Raw genomic sequence first — 21,746 nt, 5'->3', positions numbered from 1 at the left:
TTTGTGATATGTCAACGATATTCAAATTAAACTTTCCATGCGTTATTTATCGAATTTCATTCAATAATTGATCCTTGCTGTGCTATCTTGCCGAATAGGCATTATTTGTGCATTGAAGATAATCCTGGATATGGAACCGCTATAAACGAACATAATACAATAAGTGTGTAAAGTGTTCTTGAAACGTATCGGCAATTATTAAAGTTTCATTTAGGCATAGCTTTCGACCAGCACACCTCCCTCGCCCCTCCAGTCCTGCCCCCACCCACCCTTCTCCCAGTTCCATTCTCTGGCTGTCCGGTCAGGTGACTGACGCTCGCGCAGCTGTGCAAGCTCTTTATCCCTCTCCATCACACGCACCCTGAACACTGAGATAGAGGCTGACAGACACAGCGGATATAGAGAACAAACCAGACGAACAGCACATTGGCCACGCAACAACGGGGGATACGGCATGGGGGACCGTAAGGCTTTATTGCTGTTGATCGTGGCGACCGCGGCACTGGCCGCTGAGGTAAGAAAACTCCGAGGAAAAATAAAGATCACCGCTGAGCCACCAGTATGCTGTTCTTCCATCTTTGCCGCTGCTATTGTGGAATCGTTCGGGCGATCCCAACCCGTAGATTATTGTGCGTGAACAGAAAACACATACGCAGGCAGTTTCTGAATGTCTACGTTAAATGCATATTAGAATATATTATATTGCTGGCTGTATATAGTCAGTATTATTTATTTGACTTTTTCCAAGCTTTTCTGGCCTGTTTGAGTGCCAGATTTATTTTCTGTAGAATATGGCAACTTGTGGTTTTTGTTTTGTTGTTTAGCGTTTGTTTGTTTGTTTGTTTTTTGTTTGTTTGTTTTTTTTCACTGATCGAAAATAACCGCGAGAATGAGTTTTTATAACAATGACATGTGATCTTGTTCGGATCGCTTAATTGTTTGCTATTTAAAATGATGTTCTTAACTGGTAGGGGTTCTCATAAGCAGAATATTGAATTTGATTCTATCGTGTTGTCTGCTTTAGCTAGCTACGTGTGGCACTGTTGATATTACCTTTTGTGGCACAGGGGAAAACTAAACTGATACTTAGCCTACCTAGTCAATACATCAGTGCACGAGTATTGCTGGCTCTTCGTGAAAATGCTGATCTGGGTGTTATAGGGGTGTGCGTGTTTTCTAGAACATGGTTTCGATTATGGTCTCACTGGGCTTTAATGCAGTGAATCAAATATGTGATTGTACAGCATCACACAGACACATTTTTAATTCGATAATTAATGACTAGGCCTACTTCACAGCGATATATCAACGGGGCTTAATAAACTGGCGTCAATACAATTTGGACTTAATTGCAAATGTGCGTTTTTTTGTTGTTGCAATTGCCCAATTAGATGCAGTGTACTGCACGCATACATGTTTGCTGTGCAGAGAAAAATTATAACAGCCTACAGTTGGTTGATTAGATTTGTAGTCCGCTACGGGGACTGTTAAACCTGTCTTTCGTGTTTAGTCGATTTCTTTGTGGTGTTATGTTAGCCTTTTGGGCGTGTTTGAAAATGGTTTAAAGTAGCATATTTGTTAATTTTCGTTCTCATGTTTTAGATGGTCACATTTCAACACGGTCCGTTCAAACGAAATAGTTAATGTGGAAATGAAAAGGCTTTTTTTGCGTCTGCACGGTTCGGGCATTTAAAGGTTCTCTTGTCCGTTGGGCTGTTCAGTTTCAAGTAAAAAGAGGATGGAGTGAGACATAAGTAAGATGGCGGCGGTGCACTGCAGTATTCCAGTAACACAACAAGACTGGAGCGAAGGAGGGCAGCTTCCCACGAGTCTCCAAACCGAAAACGCATATACATTTTCATCTATTACAGACAGACAGTCTAACGTCGCTTTTTAGCGAAGCTGCGCCTACACACGCTAAGTGAGATGAAAATTGCGATAATAATATTGTTCTGCGCTGCGTTATTGGGGGGGGAATTCGTATGTATCCGTGTGTTTTCCCTCCGCGTTGTGTGGTATATTTCAATCTTTTCTGCCACATTGGTGTGGTGGTGGTGTTAAAATAGAAACAGTGCCTTATAATCACGCACGCACAATATAACGTGTAGTTAACCACAACCGCCTTAGTGGTCCATGATCATTAGAGAGGATGTTATTCGTATGATGTTTTGGCCTGAGGCAGACGGTGTACATCCAGATCTGGCCAGAAGCAGTTCGCATTATGTCTTGTGATGAAATTATCACTTAAGATAGTGTGATATTGTACGTTGGACTGACGATTCAAGAGGAACTAGTCTGTAACTAAGGCTATCTTTAAAACCAACTTTTGGGATAGTATCAGATGGTATCTTGTGAGATCCATTTTAATGGAGTGGACATTGAACTATAGCCTATACTGCTGTCTTTTAAAAATATTTTGTCCTTGAACACAGTGAAGCTTTGCCTTTGTTCCTGGAAAAGATGGAGGTGACAACAGCAGTGTGTTATTAGAACTGGCAGCATCTCAGCCATAGAGGTTTGCAATTGGGCTTAAATTGAACAGGCTATGTGGGCTCTGGTGGGGTGGGGGGTCAGGCAAGCAAGCAATCCACTTAGCCACTTTTCAGTTTTACACACTGTTCACTTGAGGTTGGTTCCAAATAATTGGAACATTTGTTTATTTTTACATTGCCTTTTTAACCAGACGATCACTGACAAATAGAATCTCTTACAAAGGGGTCTAGCCAAGAGGGCAGCACACAAAATGCATACGAAAAATGACAGTTTCAGAATGATGCTCAATGAAAGCTAAGGATACCTATAGTTTTGCTTTACCTTCCTGCATTCTGGATTCTTGATTTAAATTCCTTCAGGAAAATGAGACGCTCAAGGTTATTCCAGGACCAAGACGTGAAAAGCCACCTCCCTGAGTTCTCTTGTTACCTGGTTAGATGTAAAGGCTTATAGAATGCAATGTAGCTTTGTTGATGCGGGGCCCAGATGTAGCCGAGTCTTATGGCTTACACGTCCAAGTGAAATGCAGCATTTTGTCTATGTGGAGGCATCCAGTTTGTTCTGTTTTTGTGGCTGTCGTTACCTTGCACACAGTAAAACGTTCCTTCCCTTCAAAGCAATGCTTTCTCAGAAAAGGTTTCGTTTGCATTTATTGGAATGTCACAAATTTATTGCAGATTTAAAAAAAAAAAAAAAAAAAATCTTTTTTTAAAGAAAATGTTGGAAAGAAAGACATTCTTGTCCCCGGGGTTTGGCGCTTGCTGTAACTAGTCATAACTGGTGCGGTACATTCTGCAGTCTTATTGGGCGAGGGAGGGAGGGAGGTGTAGATGTCAGTAGACTGTGGGCGAGGGAAGAGCCGAGTCTGCTTATCTCCACTCCCCATGCAGACCTGTGCCTGTTACCATGACAACCTTGTCACCGCTTAGCCACTGCATCCAGTTGATCATTTAATAAATACCTTGCAGTGCTGTGTTGTACTGCAGTTTCCTTTGGTCTTGGCAAAGCCTTATTCAGTTGGTGGTCACTGAAGGAAGGGTAAAGTTAACTGCAAACTCGACATGCCGGCCGTGTAGGGTAGATTGGAGTATCCTTGGTCTAAAACGACTGTTCCTGGAGATCCACCATCCTGTGGGTTTTCATTTCAACCCTAATTTGGCTCACCTGATTCCACTGATTAGTAGCTCAACAAGATCTCTAGCTGTTGAATGAGGTGCGATTTGTCAGGGTTGAACTGAAAACCAACAGGATTGTAGATCTCTAGCTGTTGAATGAGGTGTGCTTTGTCAGGGTTGAAATGAAAAGCAACCGGATGGTAGATCTCCAGGAACAGGGTTGGGCAGCCCTGGTCTAAGAGATTCCGGTCCAGGCCCGTTCTCTGGCAGGACTGCGTACACTGTACCAGACTGGAGCGGGGTCCTGCTGTCCCCCTGGTGTCTGCTGTGTAATTGGAGCCGCCTGAGGGAGAGAGAATCATCTTGGGCAGAGGGATATTCCTGTCTCTGCTCCCATTCCTGCTTTTATTTCCTGGGTTTGGAGGGCAACGGCTGCAATAGCTCTCAGTAGGCAAATGACACACTCCCCATCCTGTCTGCCACTGTCTGTGAATACAGCTGCAGGCCTAGTCATTAGCTTGCCTTTATTTCACCTGGTAGGGCAGTTGAGAGGGTAGCTTTTTTTCCTTTTTTCCCCCCAGTGTTGAATCTAATTGGGTAGGGAATGCAAGGGATCAGGTCTCCAGACATAGAGAGCCAGTTCTGTGGGAATTCGATCAGGCCGGCAGGGTTAACATCGCTGCTCTTTGGAGAAGGTTCTTCCTGTACTCTTGTTCATCAGTGAAAACCAACAGGGTGGTAGATCTCTAGCTGTCGAATGAGGTGTACTTTGTCAGGGTTGAACTGAAAACCTACAGAATGATAGATCTTCAGGAACAGGGAGTTCTTTATGTGTTCTTTTTGTGTGTGTGTGTGTGTGTGTGTCCGTCCTGTGTGGGACTATAATGTCTATGCAGGTGTATGCCTTGTATGTGAAGTCTGACTTCAGTGCGTGTTTTGTGCATTTGGGGCATAATACTGTTGGGTGGAGATATTTATCAGAAAGTGCTTACTGTTGCCATTATATATCCAAAGTCCTTTTGTCTGAAAACCACATCCGGAGCAGTGCTACTGCATGCGTTTGAGGTGTGTTTGTGTCCTGGAGGACATCCCAAATCCCACAATCCCTTGCAGCCAGTTGTAGAGAGGAATAGCGTGGCTGCCTTTATGGTCCTTATTGTGTGTGTGTGTGTGTGTGTGTTTGGAGTCTGTTTTAATGTCTAGAGGCATCACCCTGGCCTCCCTTTATGGTCCTCATTGTGACGGAGAAGGTCAGGGACAGGTCGCGGTGTTGCCTCCGGTAAGGGGAGCGGATTCCAGACACAAACACACAGAAACCAAACACCCTGCCATCGTCATGGAGACAAGTTCCAATTGTAGCATGAGCTTTGATCAGTCACACAATTACCTGACAGAAGGAGCCTCACGAGAGATGTGTTGTTATGCAAAGCGGAGATCACTGGGATGAAGGGTCAGGACGGGGTTAAGGAGGTCTCCAGACTCTGCAGGACCGTGAAAGTGGTGGGTGTGTTTGTGAGCGCTTCCATTGGCCTGGACGAGTTTGTTTCTGGGCCCTCTCCGTCTTTGTGTAGCCCCATTGGCTGAAGCAGACGGGGCACTCTCACAAGGGCAGCGATTTTCAGGCTGCTCCAAAGACACGGGTGCCTTGCGCAGCTTACTAGCCTCTAATCGTTCTGTTATCTTGGCTCGAGGGGCTGACGCCTCCCTGTCAGACTCGCGTGCGCACTGTCCTCTGTGGAACAGGCTCTCTGGGTTCCCTGTGCTGAGGCAGTCAGGCATGTTGTGGTATCAGGCAGTGTTGGGGGGGTGGGTGGAGGAGCAGCAAGCTCCACTGTTTTACCTGAAGTCATCCCCCCCCCCCCCCTCTTGTTTTAGCGGGAGTCAGTGCCTTATCGCTGGCAGACATCACATATTTCCAGCTCTGCTGCGGGGTTTAATTTCCCGCCACCTGGCTTTTAATTCTCAAGCCGTGACCTCAGCCTCTTCTCCTTTTCCATCTTCATCCAGACACCATTAACTGTTTAGACAAGAAGAGACTCCGCTTTGTGCTGGTAGAGAAGTAGTTTTAAAGGACATAAAGGAGAAAAAGTAGTCTGAATTTATTGTTCCCTCAGGCTTTCATATAGTAGTGTGCTGGCTAACCTAAAAAAAAATATATATATACATTTATACTTTATAGTTTATCATAACTATAAGATATCTATACTTTCAGATACAGATAGTACAGTATTAACAGCCTGTTATTGCTTGGAAGGAAGAATGAACATTGATAAGAACAAAGGAGCAGTCTTTCTACAGCTCCACTTCGAGCAGCACAAAAAATATTTTGAAGTTATTATTTTTTTTTTTATAACGTCATTCCGGTGTTTATTAACCATGCCCCTAGCCTGCTTGTGACTGGGCCAGCAGCCGGCGTTCTTATGACTGATTCAAGCATGATTTAAAAAAAATGAATTAAAAGATACAGACGGCAGAAATCCACGTAGAGCCGTAACTGGGAGGAAGTCGGGGAAAAAGGGTGGGAATCGTGCTTGTCAGAACAAGCCGAGGCAACGAGGTGTTTGCCATGGAGATATCAGGATGCACAAGTGTTTTCAGAGCAGACTGAACCAGGCCGAGGACAACACTGGCACAAGGCTTTGGCCAATACAAACATGAGGGCAGCACTGCTTACTACGTGCGTCCCTGCGGTCGACTTTTAAGATATTTAGGCTTCAAGGTTTTCTTATCTAGGTTCTTTTAATGTTATGAAGGGGGGCGTGGGCCATTACATTCCTAAGCCCTCAACTGAGATGTTCTTTATGAAACACAGATTTCAAGACATTATATGGGTTCATTGAATGTATTTTTTACTCTTTATTTTTAAATCTGAGGGAATAGAGAGGAATTTATGGGATAATGTTTAAAGGAAACCACATGTTGTTCGGGTAAAAAAAAATGTCAGCCTAGTCAGAATTTCTAGAAGCCTTTCAAGCTTTCATTTCGGTGTGCTAGCTTTATTAACCTGAACAAATGGCTATTGTTGCCTGTATGCTGCATTGATTCTTGTTCAGGAGGAGTTGATTGTGTAGTCTGTTTTCAATGTTAGAAGAAATCTGTAATACGAAAAAGAATGTGACCTATTATCAGGTATCTCAATTACGGGGACCTTATTATCCTGGTTGAACATGCAGGGGAAAAAAGCATTATGCTGTGAACCATCTTTGTAATGTAGCCTACTGTTAAGTTCATTATTACTAACTGACACAACCTGAGAAAATGTCTGGCTCTTTGCTCATCTGCCAAGGGGTGTTTTTGACTTATGTTTCGTATGAATTAATCAAAATAGCTGCTTATATGAATCACAGCTGTTATAATCATCTTTAATGTTCTAGTGTCTCCGCTGTGTCCCGAACACATGAACAGTCCTGTGATGAAGTCAAGGTGGTTAATGTAGGGCGTATGTATGCAGGGGCTGTGTGCTTACTGTTGGAGAGAGGAATAGCGTGGCTGCCTTCATGGTCCTTGTGTGTGCGTGCGTGCGTGCGTGCGTGTGTGCGTGCGTGCAAGTGTGAATGTGCGTTTGGAACTATGGTTCGGAATCTTAGCATTATCCATCGTACACCCATCAGAAGTGACGTACAGACATTTTTACCACGTGTGCCGCGTTCGTTTAAAGAACATGAAAATAACAAAAGGCCCACTGCAGATGATAAAAGCGTCTGCTAAATAAATGTAATGTAATGTAATGTGAGGCTTCAGAGCGTGATGGGAGAGCACTGGCATGATGACTTGTCTGACAGTGCTGCGTGGTGCTTCTGCGGAAAGAGTCGGGTAATGAGAGAGCGGGAGAGACGCAAACATGGGTGGCAAAGCGGAGCGAAGGACTTCTGTGGAGTAGCTGTCAAAGTGACGTTTCCATTAGCGCGACTGTACGTGACTTGTCGACTGAAAATGTCTTGTGATGTGCTTCAGTGAAACCGGCACTTTACACATGAAGATTTTGGGTAAAAAAATGAAAAATAATAAAAAATACTAGACCAATGGCACCAACGGCTGCCTTGAAAATGCATCAAGCCCAACGACAGCCGTTGCAATGTGAACAAAACGTTTCATGCGGAAAATCCATCTTGTTCGGGTGATTACTTTGAGCCTGCAAGATGTGGTGGGGCTTGCAGAAATCACGGCATTCTACCCCCCCGCCCCCCACCCCAAAGCTTTTTTGAAACAAATTTTAGCACTCTGAGCCAGGGAAATACGCTTGGGCGTCATGGCAATGTGGCTAATGTGTCTTACTGCGTCAACTCCCCTCCCTCCAGATTGATGCTTTCTTTTCTTGCTGTTTCTAATTTAACGAATTCATCATTTGCTTTTCTATTAGGGGGTGAAAAAAAATCACATTTACTGATAAAAATGGTTCTTTCACAGCATGAAATCATCATGGTTTATGAATGTTGTTTCTATACACAAATATAAAAAGTACATTTGATTGTTTGGCGTGCTGGTTTGATAGTTTTGTTCAGCAACCCTACATATTGCTGAATCTAATTAATAACTGGGAGTAAAACATAATGTGTTCTTGCGCATGCTCCAGAGCTGGTTGTGACCCTGCTGTGTGGTTTTGAAATGTCTCTCTCCTTTTCAAAATGGAAATTCTTTTTTCTTCTCCTTTTTTTTTTATAGGAATGCAGGCAGTCCACCCGTGTCATGTATTTTTCCATTTTGTTCAGAGAGGGTTACAGATAGAGACTGGATCAGCTTATGGAAAGTGCCGTTTCGTGGAATCTGACCCACAGCCACATTGGCGGCTTTAGATATGGTTTGAGAGTAGGCCATCCTACTGAATGCACCATGCGGTCTACCCAGACGGTCTGGTTCAGTGGTGGAATTTGTGATCCTGTCCACAACGCCTGGCTTGCAGGGCAACCTGGTGCTTAGTGCCGAGTTGAGGGGGGGGAGTCCAGCCCAGGCTGCTGAGGAGGTGTGAGGGGTTGAGTCCAGGCTGCTGAGGAGGTGTGAAGGGTTGAGTCCAGGCTGCTGAGGAGGTGTGAAGGGTTGAGTCCAGGCTGCTGAGGAGGTGTGAGGGGTTGAGTCCAGGCTGCTGAGGAGGTGTGAAGGGTTGAGTCCAGGCTGCTGAGGAGGTGTGAAGGGTTGAGTCCAGGCTGCTGAGGAGGTGTGAAGGGTTGAGTCCAGGCTGGTGAGGAAGTATGAGGGGTTGAGTCCAGGCTGCTGAGGAGGTGAGAAGGGTTGAGTCCAGGCTGCTGAGGAGGTGTGAAGGGTTGAGTCCTGGCTGGTGAGGAGGTGTGAGGTGTTGAGTCCAGCACACTCTCACTCTCCTGCTCTCTCACCCATCTTCCATGTTCCACTTGTTGCTTTTTATAAACAAACATTCTCTTGGTTCTAATCCAGTTAAATTTGAATCTTTTTGTAAACAACTTCAAGTTGCTGTTAACCTGTAGCTCTCTGGAGAATATATTCCTCCATCATTTGGAGTTTTTCCTCAGGTAACTGCAGCACTGTTGCCTCTCATCTGCAGGGGACTCCTTTTGAAAGCTTTCTTGAGTGGGGGCAACAGTGTAACATGTCACTCCACCAGATCTCTGCTCCAGTCTTGCACTCATTTAGAATGGATTGTCTGCATTTGAACAGTTTTCTTTTGTGCTGTGAAGACATTTTAAGGACTGGAATTGCAGGGGCATTATGAAACCTTGTGTGATTAAGTCTATGTGGGAGGTGTGGACATGGAGCTCCAAGTGCACTAGAAACACACCTCATTTTGAAATGGCCAGTCAGATGAACTAGGTGTGAAGGCGCTCTTCTCTACATCCCACACGTCCTCCTCTTTCTCTCACTTTATTTTACCTTCTTTCATTGTCATTGGCAAGTTGTCCACACCCTGCCGCCCTCGGTCTGTGTGTGTGTGCGTGCGTGTGCATGCGTGCGAGTGTGTGTCCTGTCAGCAGAGCAGGTCGTGGGATGAGAGGTGTGAGGTTCTACAGTGGGCCCATTGTGTGTGCGTGGTCTCCTCACGAGACTGGAGGTCACATGACTTGGTGAACTGGGCCAGCGGTTGGGGGGGGGGGGGGGGTGTGAGGGCTGTTGCTAAGAAACGAGGGAGGTTTCAGCATTTCAGACAAAGGAGTGTATGGGGTTGGGGTGCTGTCAGAATTGCGCTCGCCTCTTCTTATGGCTGTTTGTTTTCTCCAGACACGGCAGAGAACGTGTCCTATCGCAGCAGCACAGTGCACTGCTTAATGGGTGGTGAGTGTGTGTGTGCGTCTGTGTGCGTGTGCGTGTGCATGCGAGGGTATGGCATTTGCATCTGCTTCTGTTTCTATTCTGTTTGGCTGCATTTGAGTGTCAGCCACCCTGCTACCACCCAACACCCCCCCGCCCTTCCAAACTTCACTTTCTTACTTCAGCCTGCTCTCCCTTCTTAGCCCCCACCCTCACGAGGCTGAAGTGAAAGCCTGAAGGACGGTGGCTCTCCAGGAGCAGGGCTGAGGCTGCAGACGTGGGTTTACTGAGGCATGCACTTTGTGGGCTTGTCTCTGTGGAGTGGAGGGAATGCTAATGCGGCGCAGTGCAGCGCATGCAGGCGTCAGCCGCCACCGCTGCAGCCGCCGCCACAGCCGGGGGGGGCGGGGCGGTGAGAACCAGAAGGCAGCCGGCTCTTCGCTTGATTTACCCCCCCCCCAATTCAAATCGAATCAAATCTTTATTGTCCCGCACGGGGAAATTCAGCTGCAGCCAGGCGCCACAGCGCAACACGTATTACAGCGGTATTCCAGCACGATGATCTAAAAACCATAAAAGGCTAAAGCGCTAATATATATAAAAGCATGACATCGGCCCAAAGCACATACTGTAGCACTCAGGATCAGGGACAAACGGTACACAGTAACGGCAAGATCACAGAAAGTAAAGACCGAAAAGAGCAGATGATCAAGCACTGAAGCGCTTAAGAGTAAAAGATCACATGAAAAATTCAGAATACTGATAGCTGTATGAATAAGAGACTTTGAATATTTTAGTCCTGGAAGACAGGACACTATCTGAGCCTGAGGGCAGGGGCTCAGTCTCCCTGTATTGGGGGCTGTGCAGGGCAGTCCAGTATGGCGTGGGCCTTCCTCAAGGCCTGCCTGTCATGAAGATCAGACAGCTGAGCTGAGCGCCCATCCGGCCCAGGCTTTGTGACGCTCGCATGTAGACGTGCGTTGGAAAAGGAGAGTGTGCAGGTTTATGCACTAAATGCTTGTGTTCTACGTGCTCTGGAAGATTTTGACAGATACAAATAAGCTTTCATGGTGCTTTTATGGAACTGCCAGGATAGAGTACATGGGAGGCTGATTGGTACTGGGACAAAGGGGTGTAGTTTAGGGATATACTTGGCCCGGTGGCTGGGCGGGGGCTGGTGTATTCTCGGCGGTTGCGTTCAGGTTCCTGTGCAGACTGCTGCTTCCTGACCATCGCCTGTGAAGGACAGGAAATGCAGTGCACTGGCCTGACCACCAGTCCCAAATGGGTCCACCCGCATATGATCCCAGATGGACCGTGTGCGCGTGTGTGTGTGTGTGTGCGCATGCACATGCATGTCTATAGGTGCATTCGTGTCATCCAGTATCCATCTCACTGTCCAAATAAGGCGTTATGCACCATTGTGCTCACAGACAGGAAGCTGGAGGTATTCTCCCCCCGCCCTGCTCCTGAGGCCACCGTGTCCTGACTCCACGTCATTAGCAGTCAGAGGTGGGCCCAGTGCTGGTGTGGTTCACATTCCCAATATCACTGCCCCTTCCTCCCTTTGTGTTCTGGCTGTGTTTTCATGCTGTGGGACAGAGAGCAGAGGATTGATTGTGTGGCCTCTTGGCCAGGTCTCCTGTGCCAGTTACATTATTCAGTCTCGATGGGACTTCAGGGTGAAACTTTTTAACTTTTAGCTGCACTTCAGGCCATGTTCCCATTTTAGGTTTTTAAAAATTGTTTATATGTGAACAGTTTTTTATCATTTTTATTGTGTCTCTACGTTGGTGTGTTGTAGCACAGATGAAACCCACCACCTCGTTTCGTTATGCAATCTTGGATTGTATAATGACTGTGAAGTTGACCTTGAAATAAAGGTTAAATAAAAAAATAAGAGTTACGGGAGGTGCATTAGATTAGTATTAGACATGGGTGTAGTGGATGTCAGACAGAGCTGAGGATTGCACCCACAGTGCATTAGGCGGTGAAGTCACCAATGAGATGAGCTGCTTTAATGGATGGCCAGCTGTGCCTCTCACAGGCTGCTTCGGAGGCTCGTATCGAACACTTCCGCCCGCCCGTGTGCAGTCTGTCTCCCCGACGTCTCTCTGCTGTCCCACCCTTTCGCTGTCCTCTTTTTATCCTCTTTTTTTTTTTTTTTTTTTTTTTTGGTCTTGCCCTAGACTCCTTGTCAGTCGAAATATTGCCGGTATGTCTTTTGCCTTCTTTGTCTTTCTCTCTCTGCAGTACTAATTTCCAACCCCCCGGCAGGATACTATAGAAGCGAGGGAGTGAGACGGGGAAAGAAAAAGAGAGAGGGCGCGGGGGTGGGGGGGGGGGATTGATGTGCAGGCTATTAGTGGTGTTAATGCTTTGGAGCCTCCCCAGGGCATATGTGCTAATCCATGTGGCCGGACCCGGTGTGGTCCAGCTGTCACCCCCTCCGTGTGACACGGGCGGTGGGAACGTCCCTGCCCCTGCTGTAGCAGGAGCCGCGATGGCGATGTCCGCCCCGGCCTCAGCAGCCCGTCCGGCCGCACCGTCCAGCCCACAGGCTGCGAGCGGGGCGGCGGTATCGGGACCAGCTGTGCGGCAGAGCGGCGAGATCGCGGGTCACCATGGCGCCGGCCAGCTTCCCCCCCCCGTATCAATCGATGACACGCCAGGGTTAATCTTTTCCGCCGGCTGGAGGAAATGTTTCATCAGGGCGCTCGGTGCGTGGGAAGTCGTGGGTGACCGTCCAATCACAGGGCAGGCTGCTGTGTTCCCCCAATCCAAAACGCTAACTCAAACCAGTCGTGCTACTGTGATGTTAATGTGGGATGTGTGTGTTTCTTTGCTGGGGGGGTGTATGTGTCCACCGCTGCTGTGCCTGGCTGTGCCGTTGGGAGTACATCTGCCTTTCTCAGAGATGTACAGGGGGCTGCTACTGAAGTGAGGGTTGAGGTTGTGAGGACGGTGTTAAGTTTCTCTATTACGATTTAGAAGCTTCATTTTGTGAGTGTTGCAAGCTACTTGTGCATTACTAAATGACTGTGTGTATGTGTGTTTGTGTATACGCACGCAGGCACACAGTGGCGAGAGGGAAACTGTGCTCAGGGTTTTGTGTGCTTTCTAATTAAAGATGGTACTCTCAGAGCACCTGAAGTTTCTGTCACAATGAGTTAGAGGAGATCAGGAGGGGATTAAACAGCACTGTCTGCTGGATTCTCTTCAAGTCTGACTGTTAATGAGCAGAAGATGGTGATTCTTCAGTGGACAGAAGATGCAGGAGTGTGTGTAGAAAAAAATTAAATAAATAAATTGAAATAAATCAAATAAAGGACTATGTTGTTCTTACTAGCCCCCACCCCCCCACCAGAAGAACTACATCCCTGCACCGTACGCACACATGAGCCTCGTGCTTTTGACCTCATGTACCTCTAAACACAGTTACTCCAGAATGCACCTGTTCTTTTTTAGTAACGTGTCAGACATTTCTGTTTCCGTCCAAACGTTTTTCTCTTCCTGTCCCTCCACCCCTGTGTCTGTTCACTTTTGTATCCGCGGTGACCTGTTGGGCAGCCTGTCATCACGCTCCCATTTTTTCCTGTGACCTCTCCTTTGTATACACTCGCTCCCCAACACAAAGGAGTCTTTGACTGCCGTTCTGTCCACCTCTCTCTTCCTGCACTGAACAAAAAAAAAAAAAACAAACAACAAAAAAAAAAAACTATTTTTCTAAACACTCGCAAACATGCGCGTGAGCCCAAACACATTAACGTTTCGCTTGCTGACGCGGCACAAAAAAAATTTGGAAAAAAACAAACGCTCTTGTGTGCACCTATACCAGGCTGTGGGCACACGCAGACGGTCTGTGGTGGGGGAGGGGAGGCGCTCCGTTGTCTGTGCTGTTTGTGCATTGACCGTGCGCTCAGTGCTGCCACCTGTCTGCGCTTTCCGTGCAGTAAAAGCAGTAATATTTGTTCCATGTTGCGTAAGGCAGAAAGGAATGGTTCTTTTTTTTTTTTTCTTTTTGGTTACATCACTGTTTTTGTACAGATTAATGTATTGTTTGTGGAACAGGACACGGAAAGAGGGATTAGTGCAGCCTGGCACTCTAAATGTGTGTGCGTTTGCATGTCTGTCTCCTTGATGTTGGCTGACGTGAACCAGGGCACTGCATTAAGACAGTATAACACAATGGTGAGAAAATGTCTCTTTCCTGCTACAAGACCTTCTATTTTAAAAATTTTCAGTTTTAATGCTTTTTTGGCATTATGTATTAAAACAAATTTTGCTGAAGTTGTGGATTGCACTGTATAACAACAGGACAGTGACAGTGTAAAAGAAAATGATCATAAAAGTAAAATAATAAAAGATGATTACAATTACCAGTAGAACGACCCCTTACTCCTATAACCGGTAATAACAATAATAGACCATAGCAACGAATGGTTGTGCTAAAATTGCTCTCCCTCCCTGTCCGCCCAGCGATGACTCCATCTCTGGCTGCGTGCGCTTGTTTTGTTGCTGTAAAAATCTCTGGACTCCTGAGACTCCATTGTGCCGCTGAGCAAGGCCACTGGGAGCTGGGGGCTCCTGGGTCGGCCCCTCCCCCGGTGAAGTGACAAGTCTACGCACCTGTTAACTGCCCTCCTCCTCCTCCTCCTCCTCCTCCTCCTCTGTGCACTGTGGCTGTCAGGAAGTGTGCCTCCCACTTAATTGGCACTAATTATAGGCCCCGTCCCTCCCTTAGGAAGCGTCCCAGTGCGCGTAGGCAGGGGGAATGTTTAATTTAGCACGGTGACGGCAGCGGGGGGTTCTGGAGCGCGCCCCCGTGGGACACCGAGGAGGGTGTCGGGAGCCGAAGCCGGGTTCGAGCGTCTGCCTGTTTTTCAGCGACGACATCTTTTCGCTTTGGCGCGTGAATGACTCCACTGTTTACGTTTGGTTTGAGAGATTACCTATTTAACAGGTATAGCTCGGTGTGAGATTATATCTTTAATTATGTGGGCCAACGGGCAGTATTGTACCATTTGAACTTATGTAGTGCTTCTGATAACTGCAGACGATAAAGCACAGGAGGGCAGAACCCGGCATTGGCTGTGGGACAGCTGTAGTATATTTCTAGATCTCCAGATCTTCCTTGTTTATTGAAAACTAGTGCTGAGTAATAGAATGATTCTTAAATGTCCACGCGGTGTGGTCTTGTGTGTGTTGTGTGTAATAATTAAAATCTGTGGTAGTGTGGACATTAGTGGTGGAAGTGTGTGTGTGTGTGTGATACTGAGAGAAGGTGCACACTGGTAAATGTAGGTGTGCTAGATGTGCAACTGCTATCTATGCTTGTGTGTGCTCATTTTCAGCCTTTTGGTTGTTGGCAGGAAAGTGTTGTCTGAAAGGGGGAGGGAAAAAAATGCTTTTCTGATAGCGATGTTAGCATCAAGGAGGTGCCTCTGTGTTTCTGCTGCTAAATGGAACTGAGATTGTGAGTCTGAGATGTGCAGCGAGGAGTCTCTCTTTGGTTGGCTCCCTGGCACTGTTGCTGACTGACATCCGCTCCGTGATTCGTTACTGGTACTGTTGCTGCCTGGGATCTGCTCTGTGATTCATTACTGGCACTGTTGCTGACTGAGATCTGCTCTGTGATTCGTTGACCTGTATTGCATTAATTTAATTAAATTTAATTCACTTTCCGCGCAAAAACAACACAAGCGTATCCACACGAGTTCTTTGAGCAGCAGTGAGGCAGCCGCGGCTAACGGCGCTCAGACCGCGACAGTGTCCCCGCAGCATTGTTTAAGCCCTAATGTCAGGCTAACGGCTAACGTCTGAGGTCTGGTCTGTGGCTCAGCGGGTGCGTGCCGCCGCGTCTCTGATCAGAGGGCAAGTGACGGTGCTCGCGAGCCGTCACTGACGGCTCCCGCTCCTGCTGTCGCCGCGCACCTGCCCCGTTCGCCGTGACGTAGCCCACTGTTCCCACTGACTCACACGGCGGAAGTGTGGGTACCAGAATCATAGATTTTATGAACGCTCGTTGCATGCGTTTCTGTCACTTTCTAAAGGTCAGATAACCATTTATTTTCTGAGCACGAGCCTACCCAATCTCCAAATTTGCTCACTGATTAAACAAAATGTCCTGCTACCTGTTGGAGTTCATGATTCCATTAACCTTAAAAATTGGCCCCAGGACCAGATATGTAAAACAGCCCAGAAGATCAAAGTTCCACTCAATATTCACCTTAGGTATGAGGTCCTTTACGATGAAAACTCATCACTTTGCCAGAACCACCAATGGTTTGTGTTGCTGAAAACCTCAACTTTGGTGTCATCTGACCATATCCCCTGGTTCCATTCAAAGATCCAATTCTGAACTTCCAAATCAGAAGCCCTCTTATGGTGGTGATCTGTGATTTGATTGACAGGTGAAGGCAGGTTTCATTAGCTTATCCCAGGAGATTTCTTCATTCTTTGATGTCCTGTTTCAGTGTGATTTCGCAAAGCTGAGCTCTGTCGTTGTTGGCAAGTTATTTGCTCACTTTGTAGCCATGCCAAAGTCAAGCTTCCCTTTCAATACTTTATTGCATTTCTCACCTCTTTATCTCTCTCTTCCCGTTTGTCCCCCTTTTCTCCAGGTGCCGACAGACGGCTCAGTTGGCTTGCTGGCGGAGCCTCAGGTGGCCATGTTCTGCGGGAAACTCAACATGCACATCAACGTGCAGAGCGGCAAGTGGGAGTCAGACCCCAGCGGCACCAAGAGCTGCATCGGCACCAAGGAGGGCATCCTGCACTACTGCCAGGAGGTAGGGGAAGGGAGGGGAGGAGGGGTGGAGGAGTAAGAGAGGAGAAGAGAGGAGAAGAGAGGAGAGGAGAGGAGAGGAGAGGAGAGGAGAGGAGAGGAGAGGAGACTGGAGGGGAGGGGAAGGGAGGGGAAGAGGAGCAGGAGAACAAGTGGAGAGGAGCAGGAGAAGAGAGGGAGTGGTGATGGAGTGCTTCACACCAGCATAGCCTGAATCTGATGACTTAATTTAAACATCTGTCCCAGCCCTCAGAAGATTTGGAGTCTGACCTGGACTGGCTGAAGTAATATTCATTTTTCATAATCATAAACAAACTATATTTTGCCAAAATACAAATGGATGGTATGAAAATAAACCATGTAATTAAATTGCAAGTCATTGTGTTACAATTGGTGATTGTCTTTCTCTCAATAACTGCAAGCATGATGTAAGTGTTGCAGTTGTTTTCACTGTCCTTGAGCGATTCTGTGTAGCTAACATTGGCTAGCTGCATGTTGACTTTTCCATGTTTGTTTTTTACAGGTTAATGCTTTTAAAATGTCTCAGTTATTTTTATGCACAGGGTTTTAGTCATAAATGTGTTTTATTATTCCGCTCCTCACACCTATGGGACACAAATTAAATTGAATTTTATGAGCGCTTTTATGAACTGACTGGAGGTCAAAAATGTGGTACTAAATCATGTGCATTCTACAGCAAATACTGCACCCATAGTCTGAATTTTATCCAGTCACATTTATAGTGTCATTTTAGTGTAAAGCCAAGTGATATGGGCCAAGGTGTCCCCAGACGGTACTCACACATAATTTGCAGCCTCTCTACAGTTCATAAATATGTCGCACATTTTCCTTGTAGCGTACAAATACACAGTGGCATTTGCCAGCACCGATAACAGTGAAATCTAAATATTTCCGTAACTCGGATTTCACCTTGAGGTATTCCCGGCAACACATTCACCAGATAAAAGTGTCCTTTTAATATCATCTTCGATTCTGTCTGCGAGTAAACGTTATGTTCCTCAGTGCGCGTTCTTCATGACAGAGAACTTCTGCTAGGAGTCATAGCAACAAAGTCTTGTGATTTGCCTACCCCCCCTGGGCTTGGATGAGTTATCAGTTTACTGAGGCTTTGCCTGTACTTAGTCAGCCTGCCTTGTTTATACAGCCTAGACCCCCCCTGTGCAATGACTGTGCTGCCCAGCCAGTGCACTATGTAGGTGTTTTTTTTTTGGAAAAATCAGTGTCTGGTGTCCTGAGCCACTGTAGACAAGTTAGACTGAGGAAAAGAGGGAACAAGAATGGAAAGATTAAAGATTGCCATTGTGAAGGTAGAGGCTGAAGAGAAGGAAGAGGGGATGAAATGACAGTTGAAAGAAGAGTGACTGGATTCCCTTGGCCCCTCCTCTTCCAGGTGTACCCAGAGCTTCAGATCACCAACGTGGTGGAGGCCAACCAGCCCGTCACCATCAGGAACTGGTGCAAGAAAGGCCGCAAGCAGTGCCGCAGTCACCTGCACATCGTGGTGCCCTACCGCTGCCTGGGTGAGAGTGTGTGTGCGCGCGTTTGCGTGTGTGTTTGCGTGTGTGTTTGTGTGCGTGTGTGTGTGCACGTTTGCGTGTGTGTTTGCGTGTGCGTGTGCGTGTGCGTGTGTGTGTGTGTGCGTGTGTGTGTGTGTATGAGGGCGTGTAATTTAGTGCCTTTGAAAGTCGGGGATGTTAACAGCTCTGTGTGTTTTTCAGTGGGGGAGTTTGTGAGTGACGCTCTGCTGGTTCCTGATAAGTGCAAGTTCCTGCACCAGGAGCGCATGGACATGTGTGAGAGCCACCTGCACTGGCACACAGTGGCCAAGGAGGTGAGAGACACACGCACACACACACACACACACACACACACACGCACACACGCATGTAGGAACAAACGCACGCACGCACAAGTCATAATGACGCATTTGAGAAACAAGATTATACAGCGATTTTAGTTCTTTACTATCAGGCACGTGCACATCTAGACACCAACATATGCTGAAGCATATGCCCTTGTTGCCCTGAGACAGCAAAAGGGTGCTTTTGGCTGCAGCTAATTAAAAAAAATTATTTTGTAAAGCACAGATGCCCCCTCCACCTCCCAGTTCATGCTCGCAGTCCACCCCCAAGCCCCCCACGCCAGATTATTAGCATATGCCCTCCATAAAGTCTGTGCACAGCTCTGTTTACTACATACACAAAATGCTGAATATACTGCCTAACTACTTTAATATTTCCTGGGCATAGTTTTATAGAATACAATTACAGTAGCCACTCACTGCTGTTAATACGCTAGCTATACACACTAAAATTTGTCAACACTTTCAACAGTCGTGTGGAGACCGCACCATGAATCTCCACGATTATGGGATGCTGTTGCCATGCGGAATTGACCGTTTCCGGGGCGTGGAGTTCGTCTGCTGCCCTGCAGAGATGGAGCGAGAGTCTGATAGCACGGAGCTGGAGGAGGATGACTCTGATGTGTGGTGGGGCGGACCGGACACAGATTACACCGATAACAGGTAAGCACAGAGACAGACCTGAACCAGCATAATTTATTTGTTGTGCCTCTTAATACAAGTACAAAATGGCATGCAGTAGTATATAATTTCATGGTTTCAAGTCATAAAATCGTTCAAAGGCCAGTTTCTAGCCCTCTTTGGAATTACAGTTGCATACCACTGGAATAGCTCATGGCTTGATATAGCGTAACTACATTACCCATGATGCAGTTCTGAACCTCACTTATCACTCGCCCTCTCCTCTCCGGCCTGACAGCATGCCACGGGAGTCCGGACCTACAGAGCAGGATGATGCGGGGCCTGCTATAGGAGAGGATGATGAGGATGTGGAGGAGGAAGCCCTGGATAACGACGAAGACGGTGACGGTGACGATGATGACGAAGATGATGATGACGACATGACCGACGAGCGCGATGCCAGCGAGCACACCACCAATGTTGCCATGACGACAACCACCACCACAACCACGGAGTCAGTGGAGGAAGTGGTCAGAGGTAGGAGGAGGAGGAGGAGGGTGGGATTACAAATTTCCAAGGTGTCAATCATCATCCCCCTCATGCCCATTCAAGGTTTATCCCACAGTGATTCTGACTCAAAGCTGGTGCAGAGAGTATGTTACTCAGCTGTGGAATGGCATGAAATAGAACAGATCTACACGATGGAAGCCAGTGAGAGCAGGATAAAAGCTCATAGCTCCCCATAGTAGGTCTGTAGGAAAAAGCTCTTGGCTCCCAGTAGGAGCACGTCTATAGGATAAAAGGTCATCGATCCCCATAGCAGGTCTATGTGAAAAAGCTCTTGGCTCCCAGTAGGAGCAGGTCTATAGGATAAAAGGTCATCGCTCCCCATAGCAGGTCTATAGGATAAAAGGTCATCGCTCCCCATAGCAGGTCTATAGGATAAAAACTCATAGCCCCTAATATGAGGACTCAGCTTCTTGAAGCTGCAGATGCTAAGCAGGCTGTTTCCTGAGGTTTGAGTCTGTGCGTGCGTGTGTCTCTCCCCGTCAGAGGTGTGTTGGGAGAAGGCAGAGACGGGACCGTGCCGCGCCATGCTGCCGCGGTGGTACTTTGACCGCGACGAGGGCCGCTGCGCCCCCTTCATCTACGGGGGCTGCGGGGGCAACCGTAATAACTTTGAGTCGGAGGAGTACTGCTTGTCAGTCTGCAGCAGCGTGTGTAAGTCCCCGGGACAGACTGCTCCTAACCCTCCCAGTCCGTCTCTTCCACTCCGCGCGTCTGTCGCTAACTCACTGTGTACCTTTAGTCTGTAGAGCACTAGCTTCTCGCTAACTCTTGCTCACTCTGTACCTTTAGTCTGTGGAGCACTAGCGTCTCGCTAACTCCCGCTCCCTCTACCTTCAGTCTGTAGAGCATTTGCGTCTTGCTGACTCACACTCACTCTGGATGTTCCATCTGTAGAGCGCTAGTTTCTCGCTAACTCCCGCTAACTCTGTACCTTCGGTCTGTCGAGCGCTGGTGTTAGTGACCTCAGTCTGTCCGCACTCCGGCCCGACTCTGTTTCTCTCTATATCTCGGTGTTAACGTATGTCCCAGCTGATGTGACCGGCTTGGTGTGGCAGCGTAAGGGTGTACCGTGTTTGTGTTCCGCTACGGGGACTGTGCTGTGAACATCCGGTGGTGTGTGTCTGACGTCACAGTGCGGACACACGGCTGGAGCTGGCGAGCGCGTTGTGTGTGTTAGCGAGTTTTTGTCCATCTCTGCTAAACTGTGTGTGGCCTTGCCTGTCTAACCTCCCTGCGGTGTGTGTGTGTGTGTGTCTCTGAAAGAGGTAAGGCCGCCCGCACGGACCGCCCCGGTCCCCGGCACTTTCCGCTCGGTTGAGCGTGTCGGCTGTGCGAAAATGCTGCAGTGTGTGAGAACGAGGCTCCGTCGCGCACCGGCGGTCCCTGTTCTGACGCGGCAAAATATCTTTTATCTGATCTGTCCCCATCCCACTCCACCTCCTGCTGTTACCCGGCACATTCAGAGCCCTGAACTGCGGCACGCTGTGGGATCTGAGCCCAGGTCCACCGTACGCAGTGTGCTCGGAGCCTAGAACTACAGAACATTCTGGGTTCCGGAGCCACAGCCAGAGCTCCGGTGCCTGGTTTCCTTATTGGGTCAAGGCCAACGGCGAATACAGCTCCCATTGTGTCGGTGCTGCATTTCGGCTTTAAAGTGGAGTCAGGTGTTCCTGCCGTCTTAAGGGCAAGCTGGCCTCGCATGACTGATCTCAATCACAGCCGACTACTAAATCCCCTCTCCTGCTGGGAACATAATTGGTTCTTTGTGAAGTGCACTGAACTGTATTGAGACACGGGACCTGCTGCTTTTTGTGGGGGGGAGGGAGTAGAGGGGAGGGGGGCACCCTCAGTACGTCTGTCTGTGTGACCTGCGCACACCTCCTTGTCACCTTTAACCTCTCTCTCTCTCATTCACTCTCTCCGTGATCTGCCTGCTGTGCTAACCACTGTGTGTCCTCACTTTGTGTGTGTGTGTGTGTGTGTCTGAGAAGAAAACAGAGTTCATGGTGAAGCTTTGAGCTTACAGGATGAAGCTTGAGTAGAGGGAGAGGGGTGTGTAAGT

At 47.6% G+C, this 21,746-nt stretch overlaps 1 protein-coding gene across 4 annotated transcripts in view; it reads left to right on the top strand.

Annotated features, from left to right (window-relative positions):
• The first annotated feature begins 296 nt into the window (after positions 1-296).
• Positions 297-21,746, top strand: part of LOC135240525 (amyloid-beta A4 protein-like) — a 32,909-nt gene continuing 11,459 nt past the window's right edge. Inside the window, exons 1-7 of one of the 4 annotated variants that reach the window (XM_064310080.1) lie at positions 298-514; positions 16,448-16,615; positions 18,023-18,152; positions 18,351-18,463; positions 18,966-19,156; positions 19,413-19,651; positions 20,168-20,335. In XM_064310080.1, the coding sequence (XP_064166150.1) occupies positions 455-514; positions 16,448-16,615; positions 18,023-18,152; positions 18,351-18,463; positions 18,966-19,156; positions 19,413-19,651; positions 20,168-20,335 (1,069 nt within the window). In that variant the 5' untranslated portion in view covers positions 298-454. Of the gene's footprint in view, positions 515-16,447; positions 16,616-18,022; positions 18,153-18,350; positions 18,464-18,965; positions 19,157-19,412; positions 19,652-20,167; positions 20,336-21,746 lie in introns of all 4 variants that reach the window. The other 3 variants (XM_064310079.1, XM_064310083.1, XM_064310082.1) reach the window with 3 other exon arrangements.

The sequence above is a fragment of the Anguilla rostrata genome, chromosome 15 (assembly GCF_018555375.3).
Source record: "Anguilla rostrata isolate EN2019 chromosome 15, ASM1855537v3, whole genome shotgun sequence".
Classification (NCBI taxonomy): Eukaryota; Metazoa; Chordata; class Actinopteri; order Anguilliformes; family Anguillidae; genus Anguilla; species Anguilla rostrata.
This window is presented reverse-complemented; position numbering and strand designations above follow the sequence as displayed.